The following is a 25,474-nucleotide window of genomic DNA, read 5'->3' as shown; positions in this document are numbered from 1 at the left end:
CTGACAAGTCGGGTTATGGGGTTAATGGAATGGTAGGTGATAACCCAGAAATGGAAAGGAGGGATAGGCCTGAAGGTGGGCTTGCAGGGCAAGCGAGTGTATTGCCCAGTGGAGGCAGGAGTGTGCTAGTGGACGTCGGAGCTGTCCGGAAGCCTTCAGGGCTCCATACTTAGGGAGGCATAGGTAATAAATTGAAAAGAGGGGGTGGTGACCATCGAGGGGTACCGAGGTGATTGCAGAATACAGGAGCTCCGAGGTTAGTGAAGAAGGAGTGGAGGTAGACTGGAGGGATCGGAGGGAGTGGAAGTTGATGGCCAGGGATGGATATGACACTTCCATCATCTGCACCCCCATTCTTGCGCCCATTATTTGCACCCATTATTCGTGCCATTGTCCATCACTTAGCAGTGCCGATAGTGGTTCCTGTCTATGGCCCCATAGTGGCACCTCCTTCTTTCTCCTGCCATCACTTGAGTTCCTCAACCATTTGACCAATACCATTTTATTCTTATTCATTCACTTAACTTACTAGCAGTCAATATTGTCACCACTGATCCACTCCTTATTGACATTTGGTTTATTCCTTTATTGACACTTGGTTAGTTCTTTATTGACATTTGATTTATTTGTATATTGACATTCTGATCCGCCACCATATTGGTGCCTAGATTGTTGGCCTATTCATTCTGTCTCCCAACTTCGCCGTCCTCTGTTCCATTTCCCTGGTCCTCATCGCTCTTTTAGTTTTGTCGCACTTACCATCCCACTCCCATCCCGCACCGGACCGACTGGCCCCTTCTCTGTTTTCCTTTTGTACTTATACTTCTACTTTACTGTCGATGTACCTCAGTTCGAATATCAACTAGAATTCCCCCAAAGTACTCTCATCTTAAGTTCGCCTCTCAACTTCATCCCCACTTAAGTCAACGTCGCTGTAAGGTCCTTCCCACTAAACATGAAATACAGGACAGCCTAGAACACATGGTGCAACACTCTAGCCAAGTTGTTGAAGCCGAAGTCCCAACCCCCATGATGCCTTGCAACGGAGTAGCTCATTAGCTAAGTGACCACTCATGCTGCCATACTCCGCCCCACCTCCCATGTATACCTCGAATACAGTTTCTGACAGAAGTGTGTTATTATTATTAACAAGGGGAATGTAAGCTACTTGCCTAAAGTGGGAAGTGTGAGAAGAAGGTTGCTTCTCAGTTCCCACTTAGGCTGTGTTTATATACATGTAGTTAAGGCTGCATCATCTACGCTGAAGGAGAGAACGAAGGAAGGTCAGTTGGGAGGTTCAAACGAGACCACCACCAAGCTGTTCCCTGGTTCTTTAGTTAGGATGGGGAAGTGTACTAGTATTTTTTTTGTAAATATAGTACCAATCCGAGTGTTTTGGCTAATTCTATTTTTATGGGTTAGTTTTAAAGTTCCTGGGAATTGACTTACAGATAAACCGAGCCCTGTGGAGCTGTTTCTTTATTGAAATTTCTTAATTTGTCTAGGTGTAATTCTGTGTAGCGTTGCTTAATTTGGAATTTAACTTGAATTAAATCTTCTACTTGGTGAAGTTTCAAAGATTCTATTCAGTTAATGGATTTGGATTGTGTCTGGAGTGTCCCTTGAGTTTGTTTTATTTTTGTCTTATTTTATTGCTTGTTTTAACAGTAGCAAGATAACTGTTTTGTGTTTACACTTTTGAAATCTGGAGTGTTGACCAGCTCTCCTGTTGAAATATCTACTTAATATTTCTCTCCTCAATTGCTGCCTTTTACTACAGTGGCAATCTTAACTGTATATCACTTTTTCACACTGGAGTGACAACCAGAAATGCTTGAGAAAAATAATACTCTATTTTCTTACATACTTCTCTAAGGGGGGCAAAAAGTCGCAGAAAGGGTCTCCCTTTTATACTCCTTGGGTCGCCTTCCTTTTTCACGCTCTACCTTCTATTTACAGGATTTATTTACAGTGTATTTTTCTCAAACTGAATAAAAAATGAAATTTTCACACTATAGTTCTACTGCACTTTTGCTGCACTGAACTGCGGTTCTACTGTGGTCAGACTGTGCCTAGAATCCTTATTGTCCTCCCTCGCCTAAGCTATTTTAATGGTTAATTAGAACTTGACTGCACTGCATTTGTTGCAGTTTTCTATTTCAAATTCCTCATATTTACCATTAAGTTCGCTATGAATTGGTCATTCTGAATTCAAACTTCGCATTACTATGTGTACAGCTGCGCTGAGACCTTCAGCTGATTTATTCTATTTTTATCCAGTAACATTTAGTTGAAATGAGACTTGAAATGATAAATGAGTGAATTATTTACGTTTAGAACCAAAAGAAAAAGTTGCTAGTAGTCAAGAATTGTTCAAACAAATGTATTATAGCTCTCTGCTTCATTAGTATATTGTTCCCTAAAATTCCTGCCATGGCCCATCATAGTTTAGTGGTTTTTGTGGATTTCGTCCATCTCCCCTGATTCCCCTTTGTATTATTGCATCCTAGTCCTTCATATGTATTGTTTGTTGTTATAGTAGGTCGTCCTCGAAGATATCATATTTTTATGTATTTTATTTAGGGCTCTGGACCTCTAGAAGCTGTCTTCCCATGTGTTTTCAGGTTTCTAACTTCATGTCCTTGTATCTCATTCATTTCTTAATGGTTTTTCACGTTCTCAGTATCATAAATTTTCATTTATTCCCACATTTCCAATGGTACTAAAGTTGTATTCTGTTTCTTGGTATTCGTCGAGTTAGCAAAAGTTTGCATGCACATTCGGTAATCACATGCATCATTCCCGTAGTCATTTGTATGTGGGCACCGTTTCTGTTTCATTGTTTGGGATTTATGGTATGTGTGGGTGTTTGTATCCTTTATACGGGCTTCCGTGATTTATTTCAGATTTTTCCCTCATGATCTAAGGTTGTTTTGTACTTTCCATGCTTTGTTTTGACTGGGGTCTTCCTTATTTGGACAGAAATTGGTCTTCGCAATCTGCCGAAGTGCGGATCTCGATTCCAACAGCCGGTTCCCTTCGCATCGCCACCCTCATGTGTCTTTAAACATGATGCAGATTCCTATATTCCTGTTGTTGGTATAACTTCACAATGGCTGGACCGTTTGGGCTGAAACTTTGCATAACTATAGTTTCCTATTTATCATAATTTCCGTGTAAATTTAGTTGTGTGTTATGGAAATGGGAAATTTCCCGATTTAGACTCTTATGGGCCCTGCACACACCCAAATCACATGATATGTAAATAAATAGAGTTTAACCAATCAATAATCAACGAAAACCTGCTGCTACACTACCTGTTAAACAACATGTTAAATCATCTGTGAAACCACTTGTAAACTCTTATGTCCAACCCCCTTCCCTATTCCTGTGCCAGAATGGACGAAAATGGGTGCCTCCAGCCCCATTTTTGTAACAGAATATCTCATTGATGCGTGAACCTTTTATTATGAAAATCTGTGTGGATTAAGATTAGATCCCTTCCTTTCTAATGGGCTATCAAGCTCGCCTCTGTCATTACTGCTTGTTCTTCATGCTTGCCTTTTGAATGTTGTCCTTGTTTTCCGAGAGTTTGGTCATATCTCCGTCGTTTATGGGTAGTTTTCCCTGTAATTACTTTCATTGGGTCCATTTGGAAGACATCTACATTTCCTATTATAAACACGACTTTGAATTTTGCATTGTGTCAGGGCTCAGTCCTCGATCAGGGACAGCCTGACCTCAGGCCTAGGTGTGTGTGGTGTTCCAGGTGGTTGGGCGCTAGACCCTGTCCTCAGCTCCTCAAACTCACTGAAGGGGCTAAGTGTCAGGGCACACCCGCCTGACCCCGCACCCCGCGCCGCACCGCCCTACTCCGCTTCCCCCGCTATCACCCCCCATCCCTCCTTCCTCACTTTTCCCCTTTCTCTTTATTTCTATTCCACGGTCGATTTCCCTTTTCTCCATGTATTACTATATACCTAACCCCACTCCCCTGATCGCCGCATGCACCGCGCACACTCCTGCCTACCGAGCGGCTACCTCTGGGATCTCCCGCGGAGACACCCGGGAAGGTGCGGCTGTGTGCGGAGATGACGCGGCCTCCTCCACGTGACCCTGACCGCATGTATATAATAGCGCCTGGGGTGGGAACAGAAGAAGCAGCCTTCTTCTCAACTTCCCACTTCAGGTAAGTACCATAGCTTTTCCCTTTTAATGATAAACCAACTTCCCACTTCAGTGGTCGGGGATGCTCACCCCGCAACGGGACCGCCGCTACGCATAGCCGACACCTGTCCCACCGAGTCCCTCATGCCGGGACCTCGCCGCTTTCGGAGCTGTCCCTGACACTAAGCAGGGATTGAGTTGAGAAGAAGGGTAAGTTTCCCTATTCCCCGCTTGGCTACTATAAAAGGGAAGTGTACTGTACAGTTCATAACGTGACTCCAGGTAGAAGCTGAGCATGTTCCCACGACTTGGAAAAGGTGTCACATGGGTTAAGGCGAGTTGCTCGCCTTGACCCACGTGATTTTTCCCGTGGGCTCACATGCGGGCTGAAGTTGTGAAAGATATGTAGGGATGGGGAGGTCAGGGAAGTGGGGGAAGTCAGGGAGGGTGGTTCTGGGGTGTGGTTGGGTGCCCTGACAGCGGGGTCAGGGGCCGATCCCTGACACATTGGTTCCTAAGGAATCCTTGTTCTGTGGTACTTCCATCCTTGGCTACATGTGCAGGTGTGGGAAAGTAGTTTCCATGGAGGTTCTCTGGTTGTTTTTATAGTCAAATCTTGGTCAATTGTCCTAATTCTTGGTTTAATATTTGCTATAAATTCCCCCGAGAATTTCGTCTTGTTGATGCTAAGCTTGAAGTATTTTTACTAATTTTCTTTCTTCCAATTTATTGTATGTAGTCGTAATAATTTGTAAAAATTCATTAAAATTCAGGTTCTTCTATTTTCTCATATCTACTTGTCATATGGGGTTTTGTGATTTATCTGGCATATTTCCATAATGAGTTTCCATAGTGTGACCATTATTTCTCCTACAACACACACAGCTGTATCCACCTGGGTATCTCCATAAGAGATCCCAGGAGTGTCCAGTGTGTAGGGCATCACCTGGTGTGTCCAGGTCCAAGCATGTTGCGCAGCCGGGTTAATGGTACATTGATGCAAGGAAAGTTGTCCATGTAGTAGAAAAGGAAAGAAGAAGAAAGAAGAAAGAAGGAGGATGGAGGAGAGAAGGGAGGATGGAGGACAGGGGCACCAGGTGAGGGTAGTGGGATCGGGTGGGGTCGGACCAGGTGGAGTGGGGTCAGGAAGGTGTGCCCTGACAGAGGGCTTCTAGTTCCTCAGTTATAGCTCCATTCTTGTTCAGGGTTCCATTGACATTATGGATGGGAATGGGCTGGGGGAGGGGGGTCATCTCCAGGTTGTCCTTCCAGATGAACTTGGGACTTATGAAGTTCCCAGTGGCTCCTGAGTCCAGGAGGGCTGATACGGACACAGATGAGAGGGAGGTGAGGGTGGTCAGCTTCACAGCAAGGTTGAGGGATCTTGGGGAGTGTTTGGAGTGTCAGGGCACACCCACCTGACCTGGGTCCACCTGGACCCACCCGGCCACACCACACCTGCTCCCCGCTGTCCATCCCTCTTCCTCCCTCTCTCCCTCTTTCTTTTCTCTCTTTCTTCTCCTTTCTTTATTTCATTCTTCTCATCTTTCTCTTCCTGTTTATTCCTTCTATCTACACGGACCACTTTCCTTTGTATCATTGACCCGTCTGGCCCACACACCCCAGATGGCTTCCCGCTGTGTCCAGCATGCACGCATGCAGCAGATGCTCTTGGGATCCCCCACAGGGACTCCCAGATGGCCGTGGCTGTCTCCGAGAATGATGTGGCACTTGTCATGTGACTCAAGCTGCATGTACATAAATGTACATGAAGTGGGAACCAAAGAAGTAATCTTCTTCTCACATTCTCCACTTAGGTAAGTAGTATAATTCTCCCTTTTAATAATAATAACACATTCTCCACTTCAGTCTGAGTGGCCAGGGACTGCTGTCCCTTCCCGGACCTGCCAGCATGCATGCCTGGTTCACACCCCGTGAGGGCCCTTCTGCCGGGTGATACGTCCGGACCCCTTCTACCCCGGACACATCCCTGACATGGAGAGAATGTAGATAGTGGGTGGGGAGACTGCCACTTCTGGGGCTGTTTCTGTGGTTCCCTCATCTCTGCGGGCATGTCCCTGTCAGGGGACGACTCCCGGGTCCCCATGACCCTCCCCTATGGTCCACAGCCTGACCTATGAACAGCCCTGTCCAGGGCAACAACTACTGTGGGTAAGGAGATGTAATAGATAAAGGCAAGTAAGATACAACTTGCCTACTGTGGGTAAGAAGATGAGAAGGAAGCTAACTTCTCATCTTCCCACAGTGGCCACCATATCAGGAAAACTTCCGGGGATACCCGGAAGTCACATGAAGGAGTAGGAACCAGGCCCGGAGCATGCGGCGTGCGGAGCGTGCATGCATGTGGGAAGCGCAGCGGGTGGAAGCGGGTCCGGATGCAGGTCCGGGTCCAGGCTAGTCAGGGTGTGTGCCCTGACAGTCCCTCCTCCTCTTCTTCGCAATGACTCAGTAGAGTTTTGGTGCTGGTGGTGGTGACTCACGTACATCATGGCGTTGCAAGAGGGCTCGTGGCTCTCTATGCTGACTAAGCTCATGGGGCAAAACCTCTACTTTCTCTCTTGACTTTGCTATGCTCGATCCTAAAACTCCGTGGTGGGTTCTCCAGGATTTCTGCAAGGTCCGGGCTCAGTGTCCACTACTCACTCATTGTGAGCTAGATCACTGCCCTTATTCCTACTGTTGGAATTCCACACACTCACTCCAACTCTAGCGTGTCCTAGCACCTTAGAGAAAATTGGGGGAGGGGAGAACTTCTTTTCCAAAATCCGGTATGTACAGGATATAAGAAACAATTATTTTTAGAATAATTGATGGAAAATATTGGTACCATATGGCACCTGCATACCTTATTAGGCAAAATAATACAAAAAGGGTAACAGTAACAATAAAAGAATATCAATCAATATCTGAAATGATGGCAAAATATGAAAATATAAGGAAATAAGCGATTTCTCAGCGAATTTATGGAATTAAGAACCGAAATTGGAAATGAAGCCGGAGATAAATTTCACACAGCCGATAAGCATTTTTACCAATTTATTAGACGCCGTGGGAACGAGTGAGGCTGGAATTCTGGGTTGCCGCTTGAGATTCCCACACCCGCACATGCCCGTGCCTAACTTGCCCAACATAGAACTCCATCAAATCTCCACCGATTGGGACGTTTTTAATACCGTCGGGATCGTACGAATTAGGACTATTTTTAGGTACCAAATTCGTATCGAGTTGTTGCGTGAATGGAAGTGGTTTCTGAATGTTGGAAGTGGGTATCTGAGCCGGCTCTGTGCATGGGCGATTATCCTGCCTACAGCATCTGCATGGGTTGCCCTCTGCAGGCATCCAGCATGCATCCTTCAATGGGTTGACCCCTTGAGCATCCTCTCAGGTCCGACCCCAGCTCCTCTTCCTTCACTTCTGATCTTTTCATCACTTGCCCCTTCAGCTCCTTCATCAGGGTTTGAAGGTCTTTGGGGTGCAAGCACTGGGTCTGGTGGGTTTTGGGGTGTGGGCTCGTCCCTGCCTTGGGCCAGGTCGTAGGGGTTATGGTAGGGGAGGGGGTCCGGGTGAGGGTGTGCATGGCTGCTGTTGGAGATCAAGCATGAAATCATGTATTTACAATTATTTACTCCGAAAATATACCTGAGTGGTCTACTGTCATCTTGTCCGACCCCGGCCCTGGAACTGCCATAACCCTATATTTTCTATAGCTGCATCCTCGGGAAGCACTGTTGCTGGTTGTTGAGGAGTGTGGCCTCATGTTTCCATTCAGCCCAGGTGGCAGGCATAGGGTGGAGCCAGTAGATGCTCTTGCAGAGCCGGGAGTTGATTGCCTGCTCAAAGCGGCCGACCAGCCCTACATCCCCTAGCCATGAGATGGGTCCCTGTATTTCGAACTCCTGGATGACTCTTTCCATGGAGTCGCTCCCCTGTCGGATGGCTGCTAGCTTCTGCCAGGCTGTGGCCTCCCAGTTCGGGTCCTGGAACATGGCATCAAGTTCCGCATTGAACTCATCCATGGTGGGTGTGGGGGAGCCTGCTGCCAACAGTGCCATGGTGCGTTGTGTCGCCCATGCCCCTGCAGTCCCTTCCTTCATGTAAGAGAGGACAAACAGGACTTGGGAGAGGGTGCTGGGGAATTCGGCCACACAGACATAGAGGTAAATTCCGCACTCAGCCCTGAAGTGGTCAAGATCCTCGCTGACTCCTGAGAAGGGGGTGGGGGGGCGACCTTAGGTGGTCTGAGGGTGGGCATGGACACAGATGCTGTTAGAAACGGGTGGATTCAGACAACTCCGGAGTGGAATCAGAGACTTAGCGTGGAGGGACCTTGGCCTCAGGGACTCAAGCAGAGCGCTGTGCCATTGCTGTTTGTCCATTTGGTCCTTAATTTCACAGTAGGCGAGCAGGAAGTCTCTAGGGGGCATTTCAGGTCGATTTCGGACTGAGCCCAAAACGAGTATGTACAAGCACCGATATATATAATGGAGGGGGCAAAAGCACAAGGGAACAAAGGGGATCTGAATCGGAATGAAGACGTCCGAATGGGAACAAAGGGTAGACAGAAGTGGAGCGGTACCGAAGGTCATAAGGCAGGACCTGCGATACGTCCGAAAGGAGGTAGGGAGGGCAAGGCCCAGAGGGAGGATGATGGGAAGTGGGGATGATGACTAACTGGCTAGAATGGGAAGAAGCAGCAGTCCAAATAGGGATGAGGGGAAAACACGAGAGATACATTACAAGCAGTGAAAGTGCCAAAGATGATCCATGGAGCTCAGAGGTTACGGAGGTTACAGAGGTTACAGAGGCAGGGTTGAAAGTCCGAGGAATATTGGCAATGGTGTTTACGTAGTATGAGGTCACCAATGCAATGGACTAAGACTGAGGTGGAGTCAAAGTCCGAGGTAGGGACTATGATGGAGTGTCAGGGCACACCCCACCTGACCCTGCGCCACGCTGCCCTACTCCACTCCCCCACTATTCACTCCCTGTTTCTTCTTGTCTTCTTTTCTTCTTTCCTTCTTTCCTTCTTTCCTTCTTTCCTTCTTTCCTTCTTTCTATTTCTGTTCCATGGTTGACTTCCCCTTCTCTATGTATTACTACACACCTAACCCCACTCCCCCATTTGCCGTGCCCACTGCGTGCATTCCTGCTCACAGAGCAGCACACCTCTGGGATCTCCCGCAGAGATACCCAGGGGAGTGCGGCTGTGTGTGGAGATGACGTGGCTCCTCCCACGTGATCCCAACCACATGTATATAATAGCGCCTGGGGTGGGAACAGAAGAAGCAGCCTTCTTCTCAACTTCCCACTTCAGACTAAGTGGTCAGGGACACTCACCCTGCAACGGGACCGCTGCTATGCATAGCCGACACCTGTCCCATCGAGTCCCTCGCGCCAGGACCTCGCCACTTTCAGAGCTGTCCCTGACACAGAGGCTCAGAGCAAAGGTACGAACGGTGCCCAAGTACAGAGTATGGGACAGCGGTGGAAGGTCATAACTTGGTGGAAGGTCAGCAGATGTCACGGCCCCGCAAAGTCCCCGCCCCTCTACCACTTTCTGCACCCCCATTCTTGCGCCGTTACTCGCACCCGTTAATCTCGCCATTGCCCATCACTTAGTGGCGCCGATAGTGGTTCCCGTTCTATGGCCCCGTAGCAGCACCTCCTTCGTTCTCCCGCCACCACTTGGGTTCCTCAACCATTCGGCTGGTACCGTTTTATTCTATTCACTCGCTTAACTAACTAGTGGTTGTTATGGTCGCCGTTGATCCGCTCCTTATTGACATTCCTTTATTGACAATTGATTATTCCTTTTACCTTGCTTGCAAGGTCTCTTGCATGTCCACAATTCGTGGGAATTCTGCAAATGTATTGACCGCTTTTCTGCACATGTTCTTTCCTCCGACAGATCTTTCTGGCTCAGACTTGTACCCAGTCGTCATCGCTCCATGGATGCGCACTGCACACACGCAATTTCAAGTTGGGTTTATATTAAAAGTCACAGTCACCTTTACATGATGCATGAGTAGTCATCTTTTGTATTGAACCCTTAAAGTCACATGTGCCGGAAATAGAGTTAAACCCGATCACCTACTCCGAAAACCAGCACACGACACTTCACTCCAACGACTGGCACAAAAGTTGGGTGGCAGTGTTTTTCAGCAGCATCCGGGACTGAATTGTTGAGTCCACACAACTTGTGTGCAACAGATTAGGTTGTAGTCCAGTGCATTTTTAGTGTCAACTCACATAAGATTTGTACCCGACCCACCCCAAAGGGTATGAAGGGCTGCGGAGTCAATAACCTGAGCATGCAGAGAATCTGAGCCTTATATATTACTTTGAGAGCATTACTGTGTTGGTGCGAGTTAGTGCAGATGGTATAGCATTCACTGGGGCTATGCACTTTTTTTGCTTGCTCAGGTTCGACTCCCACTTGGTAACTTCCTTTTTTCATTCATTCCTCACTTCTTGGTGATGTATACAGAAATTTGTCACATGTATGAAAGGGGTGATGCATGAAAAAAAGGAGGTTACCAAGTGGGAGTCAAACCCGAGCAAGCAAAAAAAGTGCATAGCCCCAGTGAACGCTATACCATCTGCACTAACTCGCACCAACACAGTAATGCTCTCAAAGTAATATATAAGGCTTAGATTCTCTGCATGCTCAGGTTATTGACTCCACAGCCCTTCATACCCTTTGGGGTGGTGTCACGACCCGGCAATTCCCACGGTCAGGTGATCACTCCCCACACCTTCTCCCTCCCCCACTTCGACCCTGTCAACTCTGCTGCCCGCCTGACACCACCTGAACAAGCCCGTCACCTTTCCCCATCACCACTACCTGTTTCCACAGCCCGTCACAGGCCTATGAGTCTTTCCTTATCATGCTTGTTTCTCTTGATGGCCGTACACGGCCATCCTTCTCCCACACTCTTTGTTTGTTTTTGTTCCTTCTTAACCCCACCCGCAATCTCCGTGAGATCTGGCAACTTAATGTCAGGGACAGCTCCGAAAGTGGCGAGGTCCCTGCACACGGGACTTGGTAGGACGAATAGCGGCTGTGCGTAGCAGCGATCCCGTCGCGGGGTGAGCATCCCCGACCACTTAGTCTGAAGTGGGAAGTTGAATTATCATTAAAAGGGGAAGCTACAGTACTTACCTGAAGTGGGAAGTTGAGAAGAAGGCTGCTTCTTCTGTTCCCACCCCAGGTGCTATTATATACATGCGGCTGGGGTCACGTGGGAGGAGCCACGTCATCCCCGTGCACAGCCGCACTCCCCTGGGTATCTCCGTGGGAGATCCCGGAGGTGTGCCGCTCTGTGAGCGGGAATGCGCGCGGCGATTGGGGAGCGGGGTTAAGTGTGTAGTAATACATAGAGAAGGGGAAGTTGACCATGGAACGGAAATAGAAAGAAAGAAAGAAGGAAAGGGGAAAGAAGAAACAGGGAGTGGTAGCGGGGGAGCAGAGTAGGGCGGCGTGGTGCGGGGTCAGGCAGGTGTGCCCTGACACTTAATTCTATTCATCCCGTTATACTTAAATACCGGTTGCACACTACCTCGTACTTTAGTTCGAAAATCAACTAGGGTTACCCCCTGCACTCTCTGTCTGACCCAGTCACACCTTCTGCCATCTGAAATATCGGGGCCGCGTCAAGTACGAGGCGCAACGCTCACGAACGAGTCGTTGAAGCCGAAACCCCTTTCCGCTGTGATTGTCATCCCCACCCTTGACAGGCTGTTACACCGAAGCAGTGGACCTTAACGGTCACCGACGGCGAGTCACGGTAACGTTTTCCCATGCCCTGACAGGTGGGTTGGGTACAAATCTTATGTGAGTTGACACTAAAAATGCACCGGACTACAACCTAATCTGTTGCGCACAAGTTGTGTGGACTCAACAATTCAGTCCCGGATGCTGCCGAAAAACACTGCCACCCAACTTTTGTGCCAGTCATTGGAGCGAAGTGTCGCGCACTGGTTTTCGGAGTAGGTGATCGGGTTTAACTCTATTTCCGGCACATGTGACTTTAAGGGTTCAATACAAAAGATGACTACTCATGCATCATGTAAAGGTGACTGTGACTTTTAATATAAACCCAACTTGAAATTGCATATGCACAGTGCGCATCCATGGAGCGACAACGACTGGGTACAAGTCTGTTTCTGGCTCATTTGTCCCGCAAACTCTGTAGCGCAAATTTAGGCCCCAAAGGTGCTGTGCACAAGATCCTCTGTAACCTAGGGTCACCATGACAATATGACATATAATTCGGACCACTTTCACTATAGTACCGCTCAGGTGGTAAGGCAAGCCACCTGGCCCCTCTGCAAACAATCGATTGTTATCTTGAGTGCTTGTAGCTAAAACTGTTACAACTATGTTAACTCAGACTTCAGACACCCAGTCAGCTCCTGTAAGTACGAGTTTGACTCACTGTGCATTCCTCTTCACTCATTATTCCAATCTCAGTTCGAAACTCACGTGCATCTCTCCAGACGCGATTGTACACTCTAGAAACCTTTCCTACATGCAATCCACATGTGTGCGACTCTCAGACGCGCACCTGTGCTGATTAAGCCGTTCTCACTCGAAATTCACATGCCCACCTGCACATAGAAACGTGCGCTTGCAGCCACTCCGCTTTCTCTGTGTTCACAGCTCCTGTCATGACCAACAAATCCCGGGGCTCCATCAGCAGCAAACCAATGCCGATAGGCGAATCTGCTGACCTGAAACCCATCCTAACCAGCCCCCAACCCCATGTCTGGCCCCCTGCCTTACTGCGTGAGACTTGGCCAATAATCAGAACCTAGACCCTGCCGGTATTCCGACCTTACCTCCAGTTCCTGAGCCCTTGGCGCTCCCGGCATTCAGTCATGCCTGCCTTGTCTCCATCCGAACCACACTCATCGCTTCCCACTATGTGGTCACAGCCATGCCCCGCTTCCGTGCATTCCGCACCCTCTGCCCATCTCTGCACCTTCTGGCCACTTCTGGTTGCCCTTGACACCTCTGGTCAGGTCAACACTCCCACTCCCCTCTGTACCTCTGTTGGCCTTCATGCTGTCCTTGTGTGACAGTGCTGGCAGACCAACCTCTGTTTGCGGACTTGTGTCGGCACTGCACCGACCCCCCTTATTTGCAGACTTGTATCGGTGCCGCGCGCTGACCTCTGCTTTTCCTCTGGCCATTTGTCACTTGGCAGCTTATCATTCATTCCTTGCCGAGTGCCATCTATTGTTTGCTTCCCTGCCAATATCGGCATTTGATCCCCTCTTTATTGGCACTAGGTTATTGATCTCATTCAGTTATTCATCAATAACCCTTGCCACTTATTGTTTATTGATCTGTTCCTTGTTTCCAGTTCCCAGGCTCTTGTCCTTATTTAGTTTGACAATCCCCGCTTATCTCCGCGCCGGACCGTGCCGGACTGACCGGCCTTTCTATATTCCCTCTTGCCTATTTAAATACCTTGTAAATACTTTTGGGGACCTCAGTCTGAAATCAACTAGAGTACCCCCCCTGTCTGGTCTGAGTCTCTCCTTCTGCAAAGGGGGCTTCCCCCCCTCTGAGTCCGTGCTTGCGGAGTCCGCGCTCCTCCTATAGGTCCGCTCCGCCTGCAAGTCTTGTTTGAAGTCCGCTGTAAGTATCAGTCCGTAAATATGGGATCTCCCCCAAACATCAAGCTCAGGGCACAGCGCTCCACCTGAGTCGCTGAGGCCGCGATCCTGCTCTGTTAACCTTGAACAGCACTTCCGGACGCGCCGCACATTTCCGCCCGCATATCCGCATGCGCGCTCCAACAGACCTCTGCATCACCTCCGACCTCGACTCAGACAGAACCTAGTCCATCTTCAGTCTGTCTTCTGACAGCAATCCGAGATCTCTGACAGCTCCCCAGGCTCATTTGTGCCTACGCATGCTGAGAAACTCATGCCAGCACATCCTAGCCAAGCCCCACACGATATTCACGTGCTGACGGCACTCTACCTGTGTATTTGCCCTCCGACACTCTCTCTCACGCATGGCTGTGGAAACTTGCCATGTACTGGCTTGATGGTAGGGATATGATTCTGCCTTGGGGCGGTGAGGAATACTGGGAGACACCTGAATGCAATGAGGTGATAGAGAAGGCTCACAACGCGATAGGAGTCCTTGCTGACAATCTCAAGGCTGCGGTGATCGCACGCAGTGGTGGATTTCTGCATGTGAATATATTGATGCTGTCATTGTGTAAGGTCAGTTGAGGTTCCGACCTCGGTGTTGACTCCTGCTATCCTCAAGCTGTCAGGAATTAGGCAGTATAGAGCTGTAATTTCGACAGGGGAGGAGAAGAGTGAAAACCTGTTTCACCCTTCCCTGCAATTTATATACATTGTTTACATCGAGAAATAAAGAGTAATAAACAATGAATAAAGAAAGCGTGCACAGCACGCATCACCACACATCCATTCCCTACACATTGGGATCGTGCGTCACGAGGCTTTGTGGAGTCATAGGGATGAGGGTGTTGGATATAACACATGTAAGGATGTGTTTGAGTGGCTGGACCCCATTCATGCTGACCGGACCTCTATTCCTATGGTCCGCTTGTATGAGCTCGCACGCGAGCGCTATCTGAAGTCCCTTCCAACGGATCTCATTGTCCCTCTAGCCTTTGCCACATTTCGCCCATCCCTTTCCCCTCTTCCCCTTGATCTTGTGGCCGACGACGAGCCAGAATCGGATAAGAAAAACAAAGTACTTAGTGGGCTCTTGCCACCACAGGTGGCATCCACCAATCATATGCCAGTGTAAAGTGGGCACAAGACAACATGACACCAGTTGGTTTGATGGGGTATAAGAAGTGCAAAGTGCATTTGTTTAATTGGATAAAGCTAGGGGAATGAAGAGCATTGGCAAAGCTAACTGGTGGCAGGCAATGGTGAATGTAGCGTGCTCATGGCAGACAAAAAGAAAAGGGAAAAGAACACCCGTGTTGTCATATCCATACAATCCCGACCTCCGCTCCGGGCTCCCGGAACTCCGAACTCCGACTTCCAGAGCCCTACTTCCCTTCCGTCACCTTCTCCTTGCCGACTCCCAAGAGGTTATCCCACCTCTGGCTCAGACACCACCTTTGGTCCGACTCCGGAACACTCCGGGTCCGACCCCAACCTTGACACCTTCCAGACGAGTATGCAAAACCTATGCTCCCGACTCCGGACCTCCGCTCCGGAATCCCGTTCACGTCTCTGTCTCCGGAACCTCCGGTCTTAGCTCTGACCTTGGACTTTGACCCCACCTCCGCTTATACCCATTGTATTGGTTAGCTCATTCCATTTAATTATGTTTGCCAATATTCCGGAGTTTAACTTCCGAGTTCGGACTTTCCGGACTTATGTCGGACCTTGCAACTATTGCATTGTCCTATTCAGTTCCACTATTCTCCCTCATTCCTATTTGGGCCTTGGCCCTTCATTCCTCCTTTGAGAAACACCATTGAGTCAAACCCTTGACCCTCAGTGTTGTTCCTCTTTCCATCTCCCTTTGTCTCCTTTTGTCCTACCCTCGCTCCTTTTGATTCCGGACCCCTCCTTATATACAATGTACATAGTAACTTGTAACCTCAGTCCGAAATCGACATGAATTCCCCCCAAGAGACTTTCCCTCTGCTAGATCCGAAATTAGGGACCCCTAGGACAACCAGCAATGGCACAGCGCTCCACCTGAGTCGCTGAGGCCGAGGTCCTTCCACGCTAAGTCTCCGATTCCATTCCGGAGTCGTCCGAATCCGCCGGTTCTAACATGTGTGCAGAAAGATATTACCAGTTTGATGGAAATGATGTTGACAGAAAACATTCCCGTTCTGCTAACTTCACATGCAAAAGCCTTATCATAAGCAAGGTCAGGGCTGCACAGCAGCCATTTCTAGTATTGATATTTGATTTATACGTATATTGACATTCTGACCCGCATGCCTAGATTGTCGGCCTATCCATTCTGCCTCCCAACTTCGCTGTCCTCTGTTCCATTCATTTCTTCTGTTCCATTACCCTGGTCCTCATCGCTCTTTAGTTCTGTTGTACTTATCATCTCGCTCCCGTCCTGCGCCGGACCGACCAGTCCCTTCTCTGTTCTCCTTTCTTATTTATACTTGTAGTTTACTGTCGATGTACCTTAGTTCAAATATCGACTAGAATTCCCCCCCAAGTACTCTCATCCCAAGTTCGCCTCTCAACTTCATCCCCGCCCAAGTCAACATCGCCGCAAGGTCTTTCCTGCTAACGTGAAATACGGGACAGCCTAGAATGCATGGCACAATGCTCTGGCCAAGCCGAAGTCCCAATCCCACGACGCCTTGCAACAGAGTAGTTCATTAGCTAAGTGACCACTCACGCCGCCGTACTCCGCTCCGCTTCCCGCGATCACCTCGAACACAGTTTCTGACAGCGGAAGAGTAACAGAGGGGAGAGAGAGGAGAAAAGGAAGAGGGAAGGAGTGGTGGAAAGGGGAGTTGTCAGGTCCGAAGGTGAGTATTGGAGTGGACGAGAGAAGCGTAGGAGGATGATGGAAGGGTGGAGGTGTTGTGAAGGGGGAGTGGAGGAGTAGGAGGGGTAGTAGTAGGAGGGTGGCAAGAGGGGTGGTGTTCGGTCCAAGGTGAGTATCGGAACGGACGGAGATAGGGGAGAGGGAAGGAGGAGTGGAGGTGGCATTGGAGGTAAGAGGAGGTGTGTTGCCAGGACCGAAGGTGAGTATCGGAATGGGCAGTGGTAGGGTAGGACTCCGGAGGTGAAGAGGGAGGAGGTCTGGAAGTTGGGTCGGGGTTGGGTATGCACAGATATGACAGATGTGGGTGGTGTGTATGTCATGACCCGACATATCCGTCACTTCCCTCTACGCATCCTAGTGCCACTTGGTCCGTCCCTCCCGCTATCATCATCATCCATCCACCCATCCGTCCACCCGTCACCCTCATCTGCACTTCCTCCCTTGCACGCGTACCTACCAACCTAGGTTGCCTGCTTCATTGTTGTCCGCCCCCAGCCGGATGGCTTGCTAGATGGCCAGATGGCCTTTTCTCTTTTGTCTGCTTGTGGACTATTGTTCTTCCTTTTGTTTCTTGCTTTCCTTTTGTTGACCAAGTTTGCCAATACTAACTATTTGTTTCTTTCTTCATTCATTAATATCGCGCTTGATCCGCCACTCCTTCCGGGCCGGTCTCATTTAGTTACTTGTGTTTATAACGCATGTAGGTTACACCGGATGTACCTCGGTTTGTATATCGACTTGGATTCCCCCTCTAAACTCTTATCCTCATCATAAGGCTTCTGTCTGAAATTGGGACACCAACGTAAGAACGAAGTGCAGCGCTCCACCCGAGTTGCTGAAGCTAAAGTCCCGCCCCTCCGACCTTATGAGCCTGGATGACTTCACGTGCCTCGCAGGTCACCCGGATATGCTTCTGGCACGTTCCTGACAGTATGTGGGCCGGTTCCAGGCCTGGCTTTCCATCATGGCCTGCAATTCCTGGAACCGGGCCAGCAGATCATCATATTGCTCTTATGGCTCCTAGTGGATCGGATCAGATCGGATCAGGATCAGAATCCGCAGATTTTTAGAGGTTTGAAATAAAATCCGTATCCGGTCGTTAGAAATCTGCGGATATGCGGATCAACTGCAGATTGTAGATAAAATGTTCCAAAGTTGCATTTCGTCAGAATTGTCCTTGACGAGAGCTTTCTAACAATCCCAAATCTGTCCATATTGGTGGAGAACTGATGGAAATATGGGGAGAATGGTGGAAAACTTGGAGGTCAAATGCCTAATTTGGGAATAGCAGGCCTGGGTGGTCAAATAAGACTTGAAAAAATTGGAAGAAAATATAGAAACATAGGAGGGATATCTAGAACAGTAGCGACAATAAATCCGCAGATTAGAAACCGTGGATATTATCCTGTCAAAAGCCAAATCCGCATCCGCAGATTTTCGGATAAATCTGTGGATATCCAAGTGTTATCTGATCCGCTAGGAGCCCTAATTGCTCTTGCATCAGCATGGTGGGGAGGGTAAATAAGGTTGAAACCTTCTTCTGCTGTCAGGGACATGTCCGGGGTTGAGGCCCGGATGTAGTGCCTGGGACTGAGGTCCTCGTTGGGTGTAGAACAGGCATGCATACTGACAGGCCAGATGCAGGATGATGGTCCCTGGCCACTTAGACTGAATTGGGAATGTTGAGTTGTTATTAAAAGGGAAACTATACTACTTGCCTGAAGTGGGAATGTTGAGAAGAAGGTTACTTCTTCAGTTCCCACCCCAGGAGTGTTTATATACATGTGGCCTGAGTCACATGAGGTCCGCCACATCACCCTGCATACAGCTGCAGTCACCCAGGTGTCCCTATGGGGGATCCCAAGGGTGTATGCTGCACGCGCACGTACTAGGTTCCACTCTAGAGTCGTCCAGGGCATCCAGGGCTGGGCATGTCATGTGTGCATTGCAGGCAGGTCGATAATACATAGATGCAAAGAAAATCTGTGTAAGATAGAAATAGAGATAGAAATAGAAATAGAAACAGAAGTAGAAGGGAGGTAGAAAGGAGGATGAACAGGAAAGGAGGGCATGAGATGCAAGAAGAGGAGGTGCTGGGTGAGGTGGACCTGGGTGGGCCTGGGTGGAGGCAGGTTGGGTGGGCATGCCCTGAGAAGCGCTGTGCTGCTGGTTTGTTGTCTAAGGTGGTCCTTAATTTCAGGTTAGCAAGGGGGAGCCTCTTGGGGTGACAATCCAGTTGATTCTGGTTATCTAGTTGTTGTCGTCAATTTCAGACTAGGGGTACAGGAAACTATGTACAGTGTATATATAATAATACAGGAGTGGAGTCAGAGGACAAATACAACCCAAAGGGAACAAAAGGAACTGGAAGGAGACAAAGGGGGACTGGATGAGGGAACAACCCCAAGGGTCAAGGGTTGGAACTCTATGGTGCTTCCCAAAAGGGCAGGGCCAAGAGGGGAAGGAGTGGAGTGGGTTGTGGGGAATGACAACTGACTAATATGGAAAGGAAGCAGCCATCTAAATAAGGAAGAAGCAATAAGAGGATTAAATGATACCATACAGTAGAGACTGCAGGGCCCGGAGTAAGTTCCAGAGGTCTGGAGTTGGAAGTCAAAGGGAGATAAGATGGAGGAGGAGGTCAAAGTCTGGGGGCAGAGATGTGACCGGGGTTTTGGAGGTGGAGGTGTGATGGGGTTCCAGTACAGGAGTCCAGAGCCAGAGGTGTGGAGCATCACAAGCTCTGGTCTGTTTGGGATGTTGTGTTGGAGCCAGCGGTAGAGTGGGCTCTCAACAACCAACAGGGGGAGGTGGAGGATGTGGAGTTCTGGAGGAGGAGATGGAGGTCCAGAACCAGGAGTGGAGGTCCAGAGTTGTATGGATATGACATTGTGAAAGATTCCACATTTATGAGCAGACCTGTCATGCCCTCCTAAAGCACCTTCCACATGACCTCAGCCACATGTATATAAACATAGCCTAAGTGGAAACTGAAGAAGTAGCCTTCTTCTCACACTTCCCACTTCAGCCTAAGTGGCCAGGGGCACATATCTACACTGGGTCCACTGCTATGCATGCCTGCATCATACTCTACCAGACCCTCAGTGCTGGGTGCTATACCTGGGCACTCTTGACCCTGGATCCATCCCCTCTCTCCACCATATCATTTTTTGTTTGTTTTTCATCTGAATAAACCTTAAATTTGATGTTTTCTGTGGTTCTGTTGTCATATTTTTTCACTGAATCTCCTTTCAGCTCTGTATGTGGACATAGTTATCACAGGTCATGTGTGGGTTTCTGTGCATTTCCAATACACTCTGGGCCACATTGGCTGTCTCCCACTACAACCCTAGTCATGCCTGATTAGCTATCACTTAATAATTGCACACCATTGTGACATTTTGTGGTTGTGTGATCTGGCTCACAATCTATGGCTACACCCTACATTATGGTACAAGCCCTATTGGTACTGTTTAAAACTGCTGATCAAATATGGCATGGCCAGTGAGTCATGCATGAGGGCTGAATCATTGGTTTGTCACCTCCATTGATGAACCAAGACATGAGTGAGTGATATGTCCCCCTTCAACCAATTAACTGGTCACAGGTGTTCTGGAAGATCCTAGTCCAACAATTAAATGGGCAACTCAAGGCATACAATAGCAACATACATTGAGTGGATCTAAAATAGCATCATTCCCTTCATGAACAACATCCAGTGTCAAACCATTACATCTGGCATTCATCCCATAAATTAGTTCATGAATATTTGGAAAAGCAACTTCCTTACTGAACATCTAGTGATAGGATGTCCCTGCTGACTCTGTGTCCATCCACACTTGATTCTGGCAATGATTGACACTTGTTGAGCAGATGGGTCAGAGAAGACAATTGGAGCATCTGAATGCACTGGAGTATCCCAGCTTCTTTGGTCATAACATCTTTGTTGTTGAAAGTGTTCCACAATGTGACAGCAGATGACACACCAATAAGGAGTGCAGAAAGACAGCCAAAGCAAAGCGGAATTGTATGAATAGTGAAACGTGCAGATAGCACTTGTCTTGAACCATAAACTCTGGCTTGGAGAGGTTGCCAAGAAAGACCATCAATTGGACCCTGGCTTTCATACTTTGTTCGCCAATATTGGTCAAGCAATGCTACATATCTTGCAGTGAACAGACCAAGTTGTTCACCCAGTCCAGACATTCCACCTTGGGTGGCAAATGTTCCATCATATATTGGATCCTCCAAGCCGAAACCTGAATATAGGTCATTTATGTATAATAGGTATATTAGACTGTCCCAATTCATTTCGATGATGTGGGTTGGTTTTCCTGATCGCACATAGCCTGGTGGTGGTTCAAATATTTCCACCACCTCTGGGATGAATGACTCCAACTTGTTTGAAGTCACTACAGCTCTACCATTGAGTATGTGGAGTGTACACGCGATAGGCCAAAGATACACAGTGACATTCACTGGTTCCAGTCTCCTTGTTTTGTGGATATAGCTGTCCAGTTTGTCTAATGCTGTTTGAGGTGAATGACAAGTGCATTCTGCATCTGGATCAGACTCACAGGTGCTATGATTCTGGACATATGTCCACATTTGTGTCTGGATGGTTAGACTATATGGACCCTGTAGTGGTGCTCTGCCCTCTACAAGGGCATGTGGAGTTCCTGAGATATGAATCATGGGCAGCACTCCAGTATGGGAAGATTGAGATTGGAGTAAGGCAATTGTATTTGGAACTAAGAGAATTTGGTGAATCATCCCAGCTAGTGACTAAATGCATACTTACCAGTCACACCTGGGGTGGATGACTTGTTCTCTTTTGGAATTGTTGATTGTCCAAGACTAAGGCCTGGCAACTGCCAAGTATATTCAGTGCTTAAACCAGGGTATGGGTTAACACAAGTAGTCAAATTCATGTACAGGAAGTATTCGCCAGAATGATTATCCTGGGCATCTGGAAAGTCAGTTACAGATGTGCACCATATGTCTCACTTACCATATGAATGTTGCCAGTGTATGGATTCTCTTTTGATTGAGGAATCACATTGCATGACACATTGTACTTTGTTGCAAATGGATCATGGAAGGTTCCCCCTTTATCCTCTGGTGCATTGAGTGTACTAAACAGAACACTGCACCAATTACTGTATGAAGTTCTGTGAAAGGATGAGAGGCTTACGTTTGATTCCAGCCAAGAATATTATCAGTACCAAATGTGGTGTCACCTAGTAGGTATGGAGCAGCTGCAAGAAACTCCACTATGTGATTGGTGAACTGCAAAGAGACTGATAGATTACCCCAGACACCTGGGATTCTGTCAACCATGAAATGTGTTGGGATTGAAGCATTGAATGCTTCTGTTGTCACAATAGTTGGCGTGGCAACATGTGTAACCATGATTCCAAGGAAAAATCCAAAGACACATGTTGTATTGAGCTGATTCAGAACCAATGTTGGAGCCAGCACCAGGGAGCAGGGCCCTTGACGCCAGGCCTTGAGAGTGTAATGCAATGCTCCTAAGGGCATTTCTAGAGGGGAGGTGATTGTGTGGTCAGTCTGGTGCATAAGAAATAGCTTGGGGAAATCATCACACTTTGCCTTAGTGAGACATCACAGGCAAGTGATGAGACAGACAGAATGACTAATGCAGACACCATAACCACAAATCCCTCTTTGAATGTCAGTAGAATTTGGTTCATCAGCCCTAAGTGCCTGATATCGAAGTACAAATGGTCCAAAACATGAGCCTCAGACAAAACCACAAGGCAGCCATGGAAAGCAATTAGCACCAGTATCCCTCCTATGCCTAATCTCCACAAACTTCTTGCATGAATGGAGTGAAGATGCTCAGCACATGAAGGTACCCCTGACCTGGACAAGTTTGGTTGAGTCCAAACTCGATCAAACAGATTATTGGTAGCTTTGGATCCTAATGATGGCTGCAAAAAGCCTTTCAGTGTTGATCAGAGGGTGAATGAAATTCAAAGATCTTACTTACAAACATGGATTGAGATTGGAGGATGAGACCTCCTTCTGAATACCTGCAGTGAGGTCAGGCTAGAGATGTGCAGGTGAAACTTGAACACTCACTTAACAACAGCATTGTTTATATAGTCATAGTCCAAGAGACCCTTGTGCTGGGAGGAGCAGTGTGACACAGCACTGGCACTGGACTGAGACCCACCCAGTAAAGATATCATATCGAGAAGGCTGCCATCATGAACCACCTGCTGCCATTGTGTATCCTCAACCACAGCCCCCATCATGATGAATCCATCCCAGATGATGAAGAAAGAGATGAACATGATGCACCCACAGAGTGCAGTCACAATGATTAGTGGGAAATAGGCAACTTGGGCAATGGCTTGGTCAGACTGGTGTGTTCCAGTTGTATTGAAGTAAATGGGTGACCAAACTGCATGCATTATGGTAGGATCATGAAGTAGTGCCCTTCGACAATTCATAATGGTAAAGCCATATATGAAGGCAGAATACAAGCTGAGTTGGGTCTCTAATCCTGAGAGGCTCAAAGACTGGTTCTGGGGGCTTAGTGAAGTTGAGGTGAGGTCCAAAAGTGCAGCCTGTGGTAGAGGCTGTGTTCCCAGCACTGAATTAGAACCAAGGGGAAAAAATTCATCCACAAGGTTCAGTTTCATCCTGTAGGCCATGTACAGCATGCCACTGAAATGTTTTTCCACATAGTTTGCTGGGTTTGACCAGCGCTCAAAAGGCATATTGATGAACTTTGGTTCAGAATTGTATTCATGTTTACCCAGGATTTCCAGCAATTTGTTGTCAGAACCTGACACACGTGTGGTTAGATTCTGTGTGTACATTGCACATCCAATTGGCCATATATTGATTGTTATGTTGATGGATTCCAAGGTGATATTGGACTTGCCTTGATGGAAGAGAAGAGTCAGCATCATGTCACAACCCACATGATGGAATGACACACTTGAATTGGTCATTGCCACAGATGTATAAACTTGGACCTCTTTTGTGAGCTGCACAGGGGAACCTTGCCTTCCACCACCTAAGGTATAGTCCTTTGTGGTCACAAGTGCTATTGCAAAAGCACCAATTTGGTCAACATCATCTTGGGGATATAAAGCTAAAAGTGTGTCATTAACTTGATGGTACAAACATCCATTAGATAGTCGAAATCAGCAATTTATAAAGACACAAATACAAATGTGAAACACTTACACCAGAATTGGGGTGGTGTGGATGAAGTTGGTTTCTCATCACCAAGAGTAAAATTTCCAGTGCCCTGATTTATTAGACCTGCAATGGCCCTTTTACTAGATACATAGTGCAGCAGGGTACCAGGAATATAGGTAAACTTGAGATGTACATCAAATAATAATGTAGTTCCACTGTCTGGATAATTTTCTATTGGCCCTGAACCACAGGTGAAAATCAACCAGATATCTGAGCATTAATCAACATACCCAGAGAGTAGGAGAAATCAAAAGAATCACCAGAAGCATGAGGAATGATTCCACACCTTACACTCAAGTTGAGGGCATTGTGATCTTCAAATTCCACACCTTCCAATTTTTGATCCATTGTACCAAAAAGGATTCTGAGCAAATCTAAGCAAACAGTGGCCTAATGGCAGAAATGCAACATACGTATCATTTACTCCAACAAGGTCTCTGACAACAATGGATTTCCTCTGGCTGTATAGATAATCAATTGCAGCATATTGCACATCATTGAAATCATCAGTCATCATGTTACCTGGCATGGAGTTGACAGTTACTGGTACCCTCTGTTTCACAGTTACCACCTTCACTGAGAACAAAGAGGGTGTGGCTATTTGGAACACAAAGATAGAACTGTAAAAAAAGAGAACACGAAATAATTGAAGGCGGACAGGGAAAGGGTGGTTTTCACTATGCCAAATAGCACGAAGTGAAGACCCAAGGCCTCGCCAGGCTTCAACATTGTCATGAAGCACACGAAGCACCTGACCTAGAACATTGTGTCAAAATCTACTTCACAGCAATGCATGAAACTCACGTTGCCGCATTGTAGCATTGACTGCAATTGCTGGTATTCCATATGAAAGCAATGCAAGGAGAGTTGTGACAACAAGTTGCAAGACAAATGACAAAATTTGTGTTGCAGTTTTGATGTGCTCAACGCCAAAATTCCGATGTTCCAGAAAGGAAGAGAAGACCAAGAAGTCAAGGACACTGAGGAAAGCCAATAAACCTCCAGAAGCAAGCAAGCATGCTATCGCATGAAGTTGTAGGGCCTTGGGAATGACCATATTTGTTGGCATGTTCAACACCCAGAAGAGCCTCAGATTGGTGAGGCTGCTCATAGCTCTGGACTTATGAAGGTGAGGATTGGAAAAGGGATCTTCCTGATCAGATGTTAACAATGCAATGATGGTGATGGTGAGAGCTTGAAGTGCAAGCCACATGATGCACCAACAAAAGAATGACAAATTGCAAGATTCAAGTGTGAAAGCCACCAGTGATCCCCTGTGTGGTATAAGTCTCCAAATAGTTTGAAGCTTGTCAATTACAGATTATTATAATAATATATTGCCTCCTGGTCACTCACCATGGTGGAAATTTATGTGCTGCTGTAGTAACCAAGCTAGTAGCACATTTGCTAGGCATAAACCACAGTGATGATTCCATTGCAGTGTAAGGCAGTGCACTCCATCAGCAGTTCTTGATATCCTTGTGCACTGCTCTGACAAAAATTGATGTACAT

At 47.5% G+C, this 25,474-nt stretch overlaps 2 protein-coding genes across 2 annotated transcripts; one reads left to right on the top strand and one right to left on the bottom strand.

Annotated features, from left to right (window-relative positions):
* Positions 1 to 14,235: 14,235 nt before the first annotated feature.
* On the top strand, positions 14,236 to 14,587 carry EI90DRAFT_3016685 (uncharacterized protein; the record flags this gene model as incomplete). The annotated part of the gene is made up of 2 exons (XM_039057022.1): positions 14,236 to 14,386; positions 14,436 to 14,587. The coding sequence occupies 2 exons, from the start codon at positions 14,236 to 14,238 to the stop codon at positions 14,585 to 14,587; spliced, it is 303 nt and encodes a 100-aa protein (XP_038915780.1).
* Positions 14,588 to 20,324: 5,737 nt separating this feature from the next.
* On the bottom strand, positions 20,325 to 25,175 carry EI90DRAFT_3124092 (uncharacterized protein; the record flags this gene model as incomplete). The annotated part of the gene is made up of 15 exons (XM_039063680.1): positions 20,325 to 20,345; positions 20,395 to 20,458; positions 20,514 to 21,246; positions 21,301 to 21,474; positions 21,525 to 21,684; positions 21,735 to 21,858; positions 21,918 to 22,254; positions 22,332 to 22,677; positions 22,737 to 22,779; positions 22,829 to 23,639; positions 23,697 to 23,870; positions 23,948 to 24,142; positions 24,193 to 24,326; positions 24,376 to 24,718; positions 24,767 to 25,175. 15 exons carry the CDS (start codon positions 25,173 to 25,175, stop codon positions 20,325 to 20,327), a joined length of 4,068 nt encoding a protein of 1,355 aa, XP_038915779.1.
* Positions 25,176 to 25,474: the final 299 nt, after the last annotated feature.

This window comes from Cantharellus anzutake, assembly GCF_015039405.1.
Source record: "Cantharellus anzutake strain C23 chromosome Unknown EI90scaffold_25, whole genome shotgun sequence".
Lineage (NCBI taxonomy): Eukaryota > Fungi > Basidiomycota > Agaricomycetes > Cantharellales > Hydnaceae > Cantharellus > Cantharellus anzutake.
The sequence above is the reverse complement of the archived record's forward strand: the minus strand, read 5'-3'. Positions and strand labels throughout refer to the sequence as shown.